Source organism: Acomys minous (assembly GCF_964271855.1).
Source record: "Acomys minous genome assembly, chromosome: 18".
Classification (NCBI taxonomy): Eukaryota; Metazoa; Chordata; class Mammalia; order Rodentia; family Muridae; genus Acomys; species Acomys minous.
Genome location: NC_140501.1, coordinates 23,114,760 through 23,127,214, shown reverse-complemented (window position 1 = coordinate 23,127,214; position 12,455 = coordinate 23,114,760). Strand labels below are relative to the sequence as shown.

Sequence of the window (12,455 nt, the reverse complement as noted above, 5' to 3'; positions counted from 1 at the left end):
GTTTAGTAGAGATGAGGTTCAAGTGCTTCTAAATTATCTAGTATTTGAAAAAGTGGGTGCTGTCCTATTTCTTCCTGGTGCTCTCTAAGGCTGATGTGACAGATTCAGGATATTTTTCTATTTTTGTTTGTTTGTTTTCTTGGTTTTTCATTTTTGAGTTTTTGATTTTTTTTTTCCAAGACAGGGTTTCTCTGTATAGCCTTGGCTACCCTGGACTCACTTTGTAGACCAGGCTGGCCTGGAATTCACAGAGATCCACCTGTCTCTGCCTCCCAAGTCTTGGGATTAAAGGCGTGCACCACCACCACCAGGCATATTTTGCAGTTTTTAAATATATCTGATTCTTTTAGCCTGTTGTTCCCTAGAAAAGAGCAGAAATATGGCTAGTTTCACAAATAAGAGACTTCTCTATTAATAGAAAAATGGTTGGTAAAATACTCAAAATTGAAGTCTAATGGAAAATCCTGGATCTCGTATTGTAACATCTGAATCCTGTAGACTATCTTGTATAAGAGGAAAAATAATTTTGCTGTTATAAACTTCCTTTCTGTAGCCCAAAATGTTGAGCTTTGAAATCAAATGTGATTGAGGGTTACTTTTTAAAGACGTTCACAAAACTAGAAGTTAAGTTTTTGCTGTTTGGTTAGTTTTGTTTAATTGATTGGTTTGGGGGTTTTTTGTTGTTGTTTATTTGGTTGTGTTTTTTATGCCCAAAGATTTAAAGAACCACAGGTGATTCATAGTCCTAACAATCTTAACTGTCCAAATATTTCTGAAGATTCTATCACTGAGCCCTGAACAAGTGCCTAATGGGTATGCTATTAATACCCCTGCCAGCTGGTCCAGGCATTCTTCTCATGGTGAGCTGAGGCTATTTTGAGGAAGTGCTTCTCAGGTCATCGAAGCCGAGGGAAGAGAGTGTAAGCCTAGACATGCAAAGAGGGCATGCATGCAGCCCTACACCTCGTCATGCGACAGCTTTTATTGAGTACCTACTGTGTGCACAGCTTGAGTAATGGCACCTAACCCACTTTAGGATCTGATGCACTTTTGAAGATTGCAAAATCAATGTTTGGTTTCTTAAGGGCTATTTGTACTGAAAGCAATTGCCTTATGCCCTCTTGTAATTTATTTACTAAAGACAAGAAAGAACAGCATAACTTTTAGAGTCTGAACTTATTAATCTTTGGTATTTGAAATTAACGCAATGCAAACTTAAAGTGAGTTATATAAAATGACTCACAGCAGTAAATGCAGTGCTTTCATAATAAAGTTGTCATTATATAGCAGCTTACAAAAAAGTATATTAAAAATTCAAAGAACTTATTTCTTTACTGCTATATATCGCCATACATAATTTGGTTTGAAACTTTATATATTCAACAGCCAATATTAGATATTTTATGTTAATAGTTAATTGGATGGAAATATTTATTTTATTTTTAAAATTGGGTAAATTGATAGTATTTCCATTTTTCAAAATAACCAATCAGAAACTTATACCGACAAATTAGTTTCCTTTCACTTTTTGGACATCATGCAATTTTAGTAGTTTTTTTTCCTTAACATTCCATTATAAATATTTCCTATCTATGAGTATTCTTCAAAATGTACTAACAGGGGGAGTAGAGCAACAGTTGGAATGGACCGGGTAACAGACAGAGGGCATGAGCAAGGCAGCAGGAGAGATGAGCGTGAGCACAAGGAATCGTGGCGTTCCCGTGTGACGCGCCATGCTGAAACCTAGTACAGTGTGTGGGAACTTTAAAACTGGGCTTGACATAATTTTCAGTAGCTTCCTAACTTTGATTTTTAGGCTTTCTGTTTGTGAATAAGTTTGTCAATAAGTGACAAAGGCCATGAAAAAAAATAATTTCCTCTTGCTACCAAAAGAATATTTTAAAAAATAAATTGAAAAAATGTATATGAAGATCGCTACAGTGCTTGGCATGAATTAAGTGCCCAGTAAATGTTGGTGTCTATATCAGTTATGTTCTTACGTCAACTGCACGGTTAGAAAAGCTTGGTTTCCAAAACTTCTCCCTAGACATCAATTGAAATAATTCAGTTAAAATATTTTTGTTTTAAATTTTTAATGAAGCCTTTTAAAAGTACATGAAACGTGGACATTCCTTTTTTTTTTTTTTTTTTTTTTTTTTTGGTTTTGGTTTTGGTTTTTCAAGACAGGCTTTCTCTGTGTAGCTTTGGCTGTCCTGGACTCGCTTTGTAAACCTGGTTGGCCTCAAACTCACAGCAATCTGCCTACATCTCTGCCTCCCAAATGCTGGAATTAAAGGCATGCGCTGCCACCACCCGGCTTCTTTTCTTTTTTCTTCCTTCTTTCCTTCCTTTCTTCTTCTTCTTCTCTTCCTCCTCCTCTTCCTCCTTCTTCTCTTTTGTCCATTTCCGGAGGCACTCCAATGCCAGTTTCCTGTGAGGTAGTAGCAGTAGCATTGTGTTTTTCATTTGAAATAGAACTAAAGTTTCTGATCAACATGTAAGGATACAATAAAGTAACTCGCACTTTGAGGTTTCATACAATCATAAATAATCACCAAAGCATCTTAAAACTCTTTTTGGTACACAATTGTGGAAAGCCCTAAAGGGCTTAAATAATTGAAGTAGATTAAGATACAGTTAATTCTTTGACATGACAAAACTTGAAAATCTAAGGCAGTGTTTTTGTTTGAGTAGCAACTACTTGGAAATGGCAAACAAGATGTTGTTGTTGTGTGCATTGCTCATCCCAGGACGCCCCGAGGTCTTAACTGTGTCCCTTTGTTTGGGCTGATCCGGGTGCCTGGACACATTTTTAGAACATTTTTAATTTGTAAAATTATTTTTGTTTTTTTTTTATTTTTACTTTATGTATTTATACACATAAAATGTATAATCACACTTTGGTCTACACAGATGTATATGCTTTACATGTGTGCCTGGTGCCTGTGATGCTCCACAGAGGTGTGGGACCCTCTGAGGTGTGGGACCCTCTGAGGTGTGAGATCCTCTGAGGTGTGGGACCCTCTGAGGTGTGGGACCCTCTGAGGTGTGGGATCCTCTGAGGTGTGGGATCCTCTGAGGTGTGGGACCCTCTGAGGTGTGGGACCCTCTGAGGTGTGGGATCCTCTGAGGTGCGGGTCCCTCTGAGGTGTGGGATCCTCTGAGGTGTGGGATCCTCTGAGGTGCGGGTCCCTCTGAGGTGCGGGATCCTCTGAGGTGCGGGTCCCTCTGAGGTGTGGGATCCTCTGAGGTGTGGGATCCTCTGAGGTGCGGGTCCCTCTGAGGTGTGGGATCCTCTGAGGTGTGGGACCCTCTGAGGTGTGGGACCCTCTGAGGTGTGGGATCCTCTGAGGTGTGGGACCCTCTGAGGTGTGGGATCCTCTGAGGTGTGGGACCCTCTGAGGTGTGAGATCCTCTGAGGTGTGGGATCCTCTGAGGTGCGGGTCCCTCTGAGGTGTGGGACCCTCTGAGGTGTGGGATCCTCTGAGGTGTGGGACCCTGAGGTGTGGGATCCTCTGAGATGTGAGATCCTCTGAGGTGTGAGATCCTCTGAGGTGTGGGACCCTCTGAGATGTGAGATCCTCTGAGGTGTGGGACCCTCTGAGATGTGAGATCCTCTGAGGTGTGGGACCCTCTGAGGTGTGGGACCCTCTGAGGTGTGGGATCCTCTGAGGTGTGGGACCCTGAGGTGTGGGATCCTCTGAGGTGTGGGATCCTCTGAGATGTGAGATCCTCTGAGGTGTGGGACCCTCTGAGATGTGAGATCCTCTGAGGTGTGGGACCCTCTGAGATGTGAGATCCTCTGAGGTGTGGGACCCTCTGAGGTGTGGGACCCTCTGAGGTGTGGGATCCTCTGGAACTACAGCTTTGAGTTGATTTTCTCTCTCAAAATGCCTTAATTAAAACCAAGGACATTCTTGTTAGGATACTACCCCTGTGTTAACACTAAAACACTGGCATAGAATTTCTTGACTCAGTGTTTATGTCATATGGTATTTGTCACTTTGTCACCATATCTGCATAAGAGCCTTATGCTAAAATCAAATTACCCAAACAAATGAGCAGTGTAATGTACATCACTTGCTATCACCAAGTCGCTATCATCTTCATTATGTTGTTAAACGGGTGGCTGTTGCATCTCATTATTTCTAGCATCTCTAATCTCTTAATAAAAAACACAAAATTTTATTTGCATAAAATTTCCTCTCATCTGTACTTCTTTATAATTGAATTTGAGTGTGTTCATTGTTCTATAATCATTTTATAAGATACTGTCAATACCTTCAGCATACATTTGTTGAGAAATTGTTATTTTAAAAAGACTCTAAGAGGCCTGGCGTGGTGGTGCACGCCTTTAATTCCAGGACTGCGAGGTAGAGGCAGGTGGATCGTTGTGAGTTCAAGGCCATCCTAGTCTCCAAAATGAATGTAGGACAGCCAAGGCCACACAGAGAAACCCTGTCTCAAACAAACAAACAAACAGAAGACCCTAAGCCAGGCACTGTGGTACATGCCTGTAATCCCAGCACTCTAGCAAGCAGAGACAGATGGATCTCTGTGAGTTCAAAGCTAGCCTCATCTACAAAGTGATTCCAGGACAGCCAAGGCTACACAGAGAAACCCTGTCTTGAAAAACTAAAAAACAAACAAACAAACAAAAGACCCTAAGCCAAGCACTGTGGCACATGCCTGTAATCCCAGCATTGTAGGAAGCAGGGACAGGTGGATCTCTGTGAGTTTGAGGGCAGCCTCATCTACAAAGTGAGTCCAGGACAGCCATGGCTACACAAAGAAACCCTGTCTTGATAAACTAAAAAACAAAACAACAAAAAACAAAGAGACATACCAAAAACCCAAAAAGGTAAAAAAGATGAAAGTATGATTAATAATTAAAACAAAAATGGACCTAGTGATCTGAAATACGGAATTTACAAATACACTTAAAAGCAATATTTAAGCCCACAGATTAATCCAAAACTAATGTCAGGTTATTTCATTGGAGCCAGTTTTGGTGGCACACACCTTTAATCCCAGCTCTTGGGAGGCAACGGCAGGCAGATTTCTGAGTTTGAGGCCAACCTGATCTACGGAGAAAGTTCCAGGATAGCCAAAGCTATACGAGAACCCCTGCCTCAAAAAAGCAAAAAGGAAAAGAAAAAGAAAGAAAGAGAGGAAGGAAGGAAGGAAGGAAGGAAGGAAGGAAGGAAGGAAGGAAGGAAAAAAGGAAGGATTCAAAACTATATATTTGTTATATTGACTCAATAAACCTGATGTTTTTTTGTTGCCCCCCCCAAGAGAGGTTTTGTAACCTGAATTTATATTTTTTCTGTATAAAACTATGTGAAATTCCATTATAATATTAATATATAAATTGCATTGCCATACATAAAGTCTGGTTTTTACAGTAAAAATAAATAAAATGTAACCTATATATTCCTTTAAAACTCATAAAGAAGAAAGTAGTTTAGACGTTCCCTAAAATGGAGTTGAGAGTCAAGAAGCATTTACTAGAGAGTGGAAAAGACAGAAGGTGACTGTTACAGGGAAATAAAAATGATCTCACATCATGTGGTCATGAGAGTTGGACAAGTCTAACTCACTTTAAGTTGCTGTTTATTGTGTTAGGTGCATAGTTTTATATATATTTAGTACATAATGTTTTTTTTTAAAAGAATGATTGTCGAAAAATGAGGACCACTTATTATTTTTTCATCTTTAACTTCAGATGATTGCAAATGCCGTGCCAGATCAAATAATATTAGATATAGACATACTGATCACTCTGTAAATAGTTATCAGAACTTGCATTTTTTTTACTTGGATGAGAAGTTCTTCCTACCCATAAATGTGCTGTGTCTGTGCTCTCAGAACCTTACATGAGCTCCTTTGTCTTTGGTCAGGAAATATATGTACAACAGGGCTCACTCTGTTCTGTAGGGTTATTTGGTGTAAATTTTTTAAAAAGGAAGAAGAAGACTATCTTATAATTGTAAAAATTTCTATACATTTGTATTCCATGAGTTCTGCATTCATAGGTTAAATTGATAGGTAAACTAATATAGAACATGAAAATACAGAGTACTTGAGAACAACATGACTTTTCAGCATTACTAGTACTTCCTTAAAGAACTGTATGTTTTCTTTGAGTCATTGGAATTACTTAAATAGATGAAGCACTTTTTTTCCTTAAAACAATATTTCTTAAATATGGACTGTGGTGGACTGCAGGACATGGTAGAATATGCCTATAATTCTAACACTTGGGCTGTAGGAAGGGGATCATGAATTGACGCCAGACTGAGGACCCAGACTAAGACCCTGCCAGGAGACAGGCCGTGCAGCATCGGAAGGAAGGGGGGTCCTCTTGCTTCTTCACATTTTACACATCTCTTCCACCTCCACTTGTAATAGGAAACCTGTTTATTTATGGGTTTGTATTGTAAAATTCTTAATATTGCCCTGTGTAAACACTTTCTAAAACATAAGTTTATAGTGCATAGTATTCAACTAATTTCCTGGCTGATTTGTAATTCGGAAACTTGTTAAAATGAGAAAGCTGTAAATGGCTATCTTTTTCTGTCACACTAGTAACATAATGTAACTCTACTTGACAGGAAGGGCTACAAACGGTGATTACAGCAATTGGTGTATAGCAGCTATCCTATGGAAGTGTTAGGCTTGTTACTTTCAGAGTTCTGGGTTGGTGAAGTACTGTTCTTCCAATGTGTTTTGCTTTGTATTGTCAGATCTTCTGTTAATATGTGTTCCTAGGAAGGGATGAGTCCATTGTCTAGCACACAAGAATCTATTGAGCGTATAGGTAGTATTGTTTTTGTATGCATGAATGCTTTTCATTTTATTTACCTAGTGTCCACTTGGCAAGAAGAGTTCTTCAGTTAGAAAAACAAAATTCATTAATATTAAAAGATCTGGACCATCAAAAGGACCAAGTAAGACAGCTTTCACAGGAGGTGAGTAAATGGACCAGCAGGCGGGGAGCATGGGGCTTACTGTCTGCGTTCTTTGTTAGCGCCTGGAGTTGCTTGCTGAGCAATCTGAAAATAAGCTGGTTGCAGAATGATTTCAAGCTTCTGAAATTCACTCAATGTTGAGACTAGGAAGCAGCTTAGAGTGGATGGCAAAGCAGAACCGAATGCCCAGAATGAGGAAGTGTAAATGAGGCTGCTACACACACAACTTCAGCTTCTGAGAATATCAACTGGCAAATCAAGTTTGGCAAATTTTGTTGACATTAAGTTTCTCACTGACCAAAAAAAAAAAAAAAAGTTTCTCACTGACAACTCATTTTTAAGCAGTTTCTGTTTAAATTTTTTTAAAAGATACCTAGCCCTTTTTTAGTTTTCTTCCTTTCTTTTCTTTCTTTTTTTTTTTTTTTTTTTTTTTTTTTTCCCTTTTGGTTTTTTTCGAGACACGGTTTCTCTGTGTAGCCTCGGCTGTCCTGGACTCATTTTGTAGACCAGGCTGGCCTCAAACTCACAACGATCTATTTGCCTCTGCCTCCCAAGTGCTGCTTTTTTGTTTTGTTTTGTTTTTTTATTATTTACTATTGAAAAAAAAAGACAAAAATGCAAAAAAGAAATCACAATGAAACAAACGGTCTACAAAAATACCATTGAGTTTGCTCTGTGTTGGCCAACTACTCCTGGCTTGAGGCCTGCCTGCGTGTGGTTGGTATACTCCTTGAGACCCCACTAGAGAGGACCTGTTTTCTTTTTACCACTTGTATTAGTTGCAAATAGTTTCTTCCTCAGTGCTGGAAGCCTCTCTTAGTGATACTTTTTGGCAGTGATGGAACACCATGACAAAAGCCACTTGGGGAGGAAAATTAGGCTTACACTTCTTCATTGCTATTCATCATCTAAGGTAGTCAAATCAGGAGCTCAAACAGGGTACGAACCTGGTGGCAGGAGCAGATGCGGACTGCAGATGTCATGGAGGAATGTTATTTGCTTGCTCCCCATGGCTTTCACAATCTTCTTTCTTAAAGAACTCAGGACCACTACCCACATTGGTTCCACCACAGCAGACTCGACTGAGTCCATTAATCATTAGTTAAGAAAATGTTCTAAAGACTTGTTACAGCCTGATCTTATGGAGGCATTTTCTTAATTGTCTTTCCCCCTTCTCAGATGACTCTAGCTTATGTCAAATTGACCAAAACAAAACAAGCAAAAAACCTAGCCAGGACAGACTCCATGTTCACTTTTCCCTCTCAGTGTTGGAACTCCATATGGCGTGAACCAGTGCGGGTCTTGGGCATGTGCCAGTCTGAGTGATATGTGCATCAGTCCTGTTATGTCTGGAAGACACTATGTCCATGTGATCATTTATCACCTCAGGATCTTAATAAACCTAACATTGGTTTTTTCTTCGTTTGTTGTTTGTTTTTCCATTAACTTTTTATTTACCTCACATCCCAGTCCAGCTTTCCCTACTCTCTTCCCAGCCTCTCCTTCTCCCGCATCCCCACCTGCTCCTCCCTTTCTCCTTAAAGGAGAGGCCTCACATGTGTATCAGCTTGCTTTGGGATATCAAGATACAGTAGGAGGAGGTGCATTTTCTCTGCTTTGGGCTAGGCACAATAGCCCAGTTAGGAGAAAGAAATCCAAAGGCAGGCAACAGAGACAGCCCCTGCTCCAGTTATTAGGGGGTCCACATGAAAACCAAGCTGCACAAGTGTTATATATATGTGTAGGGCACCTGGGTCCACCCCATGCTCTTCGGTGGTGGTTCAATCTTTGTGAGCCCCTATGTAGGACCAGGTCAGTTATTTCTGTAGGTTTTCTTGTATCCTTGATGTCTCTGGCTCCTTAAATCCTTCATCCTCCTCTTCCACAAGATTTCCAAAGCTCACCTAATGTCTGACTGTGGGTCTCTGCATCTGTTTCCATCAGTTCCTGGATGAAGCCTCTCAGAGGACAGTTATGCTAGGCTCCTGTCTGCAAGTATAGCAGACTATCATTAGTGTCAAGGGTTGACTGCCTCTCATGGCGTGGGTCTCAAGGTGAGCCAGTCATTGGTTTCCCACTCCCTCAATTTCTGCTCCATCTTTACCGCTGTACATCTGGTACTTAGAACAAATTTTGGATTGAAGATTTTATGGATTGGTTGGTATCCGCATCCCTTTATTGGAAGTCTTCCCCAGTTCCAGGAGGTGGCCATTTAAAGGTCCATATTCCCTGTTGCTAGGAGTCTCAGCTAAGGTCACCCTCATAGATTCCTAGGAGTTCCCCTTGTCCTAGGTTTCTATCTCATTCCAGGGCTGCCTCTGCTGCCACCAGTTTCAGTTCTGTCTCCCAATTCTCTCTCCCTCAGTCCTCACCGTACTTGATCCCTTCTGTTCCTCTCCCCGCCCCCTCTTCCACCCAGTTCTCTCCATCCATACACCTCCAATGTCTATTTTATTTCCCCGTCTGAGTGAGATTTGACCATCCTTCATTGGGTCCTACTTAGCTTCTTTGGGTCTGTAGATTGTATCATGGTTATTCTGTACTTTATGGCTAATATCCACTTATAAGTGAATACATACCATGTTTGCCTTTATGGATCGGAGTTATCTCCCTCAGGATGATATTTTCTAGTTCTAGCCATTTGCCTGCAAATTTCATGATGTCCTTGTTTTTAATAGCTTAATAGTATTCCATTTTTTAAATGTACCACAGTTGCTCTATCCATTCTTCAATTGAGAGACACCTAGGTTGCTTCCAGTTTCTGGCTATTACAAATAAAGCTGCTATGAACATACTTGAGCAAATGTCCTTGTGGTACAGTAGAGCATCTTTGGGCATATGCCTAGGAGTGGTATAGCTCTGTCATGAAATAGAACTATCCCCAGTTTTCTGAGAAACAACCAAATTGGTTTCCACAGTGGTTGTGCAATTTGGCACTCCCACCAGCAATGGAGGCATCTTCCCCTTTCTTCACATCCTCACCAACATGTACTGTCACTTGAGTTTTTTATCTTAGCCATCCTGAGGGGTGCAAGAATCTCAGAATTGTTTTGATTTGCATATTCTGATAACTAATGGAGTTGAACCTTTCTTTAAATGCTTCTTAGCCATTTGATACTCCTCTCTTGAGATTTCTCTATTTAGCTCTGTACCCCATTTTTCAATTTGACTATTTGGTTTGTTGGTGTCTAATTTCATGAGTTCTTTATATATTTTGGATACTAGCCCTCCGTTGGATATAGGGATGGGGAAGATCTTTCCCAATCTGTAGGCTGCCATTTTGTCCTATTGACAGTGTCCTTTGCCTTACAGAAGCTTTTCAGTTTCATAAGATCAACTTTATCAATTGTTGATTGTTTCCTGTACAAATGCGTTCAAGGCTGTTCCCCACTTTCTCTTCTATTAGATTTACTGTATCTGGTTTTATGTTGATGTCTTTGATCCACTTGGACTTGAGTTTTGTGCATGGTGATAGACATGGATGTATTTGCATTTTTCTAAAAGCAGTCATCCAATTAGACCAGCACCATTTGTTGAAGATGCTATCTTTTTTCCATTGTATAGTTTTGGCTTCTTTGTCAAAAATAAAGTGTCTGTAGGTGTGTAGGTTTATGTCTGGGCCTTTAATTCTATTTTATTGATCAACCTGTCTGTTTCTATGCCAGCACCATGTAGTTTTTTGGTTTTTGTTTGTTTGTTTTTTAGAATTGCTTGATAGGTCAGCTTAAAATCAGGGATAATGATACCTCCTCTGACATTATACAGGATTGCTTTAGCTACCCTGTGTTTTGGTTTTTTGTTGTTTCATATGAAGTTGAGCATTGTTCTTTCAAGGTCTGTAGAGTTGTGAAAGAATTTTGATGGGAATTACATTGAATCTGTAGGTTGTTTTTGGTAAGATGGCCATTTTTACTATGTTAATCCTACTGATTCATGAGCATCGGAGATCTTTTTTATTTGTTTTTTCTTTTTTGAGACAGGGTTTCTCTGTGTAGCCTTGGCTGACCTAGACTCTTTATAGACCAGGCTAACTTCAAACTCACAGTGATCCACCTGCCACTGCCTCCTGAGTGCTGGGATTAAAGGCGTGCACCACCACACCTGGTGAGCATGGAAGATCTTTCCATTTCCCTGATGTCTTCTTCAGTTCTTTCTTTCAAGACTTGAAGTTCTTCTCATGCAGGTTGTTCACTTGCCTGGTTAGAGTTACACACATATATTTTATATGATTTTTAGCTATTCTGAAAGATGTTATTTCCCTAATTTCTTTCTTAGCCAGTTTATCATTTGAAGACAGGAGGGTGATTTTTTTTTTTTTTTTTTTTTTAGTTAGTTTTGTAACCAGCCACTTTGCTGAAGGTGTTCAACAGCTGTAGGAGATCTCTGGTGGAATTTTGGGTATCGTATATATATATACTGTCATATCATCTATGAATAATTTGACGTCTTCCTTTCCCAATTTGTATCCCCTTGATCTCTTTTAGTCTTTTTATTGCTCTATCTAGAACTTCAAGTACTATATTGAGTAGATATAGAAATAGTTGGCAGTCTTGTCTTGTCCATGATTTCAGTGGAATTACTAAATATCTCTCCATTTAAATTGGTGTTGGCTGTAGGATTGCTGTATATTGTCCTTTATTATGTTAGGTATGCGCCTTGTATCCCTGATCTCTCCAAGACTCAACATGAAGTGGTGTTGGATTTTGTCAAAGCCTTCTTCAGCATTTAATGAGATGATCATGTAGTTTTTTCTTTCAGTTTGTTTATATGGTGGATTACATTAATGAGTTTTTATATGTTGAGCAACCTCTGAGATGAAGCCTACTTGATAATGGTGGATAATGTTTTTGATGTGTTGATGGATATTTTATTCAGTATTTTTGCATCAATGTTCATATGGGAAATTGATCTGAAACTCTCTTTCTTTGTTGAGATTTTGTGTGGTTTAGGTATCAGGGTAATTGTGGCCTCCTAGAATGAGTTTGGCAATGTTCCTTCTGTTTCTCTTTTGTGGGATAGTTTGGGGAGTTTTGGTATTTGCTCTTCTTTGCAAGTTTGGTAGAATTCTGCCCTAAAACTGTCTGGCCCAGGGCTTTTTTTCATTGGGAGACTGTTTTGTTTTGTTTTGTTTTAATTGTTTTTCGAGACAGAATTTCTCTGTGTAGCCTTGGCTGTCCTGGACTCACTTTGTAGACCAGGCTGACCTTGAATTCACAGCGATCCGCCTGCCTCTGCCTCCCGAGTGCTGGGATTAAAGGTGTGCGCCGCCGCCACTGTCCAGGCATTGGGAGACTTTTAATGGTTGCTTTATTCCCTTACAGGTTATAGGTTATTTAAATTATTTACCTGCTCTTGATTTAGCTTTGGTAAGTGGAATCTATCAAGAAAATCATTCATTTCATTAGATTTATCAATTTTGTGGAGTACAGGTGTTTCTTTTCTTTCTTTCTTTTCTTTTCTTTTCAAGTTTTTCAAGTAAAGCCT

At 39.7% G+C, this 12,455-nt stretch overlaps 1 protein-coding gene across 2 annotated transcripts in view; it reads left to right on the top strand.

Moving 5' to 3' along the window:
* PIBF1 (progesterone immunomodulatory binding factor 1) overlaps nucleotides 1-12,455 on the top strand; it is a 157,174-nt gene that overhangs the window by 95,475 nt on the left and 49,244 nt on the right. For both annotated transcript variants that reach the window (XM_084767879.1, XM_084767878.1), the window contains exon 14: nucleotides 6,869-6,971. In XM_084767879.1, coding sequence (XP_084624005.1) covers nucleotides 6,869-6,971 — 103 coding nt within the window. The remainder of the gene's footprint in view (nucleotides 1-6,868; nucleotides 6,972-12,455) is intronic.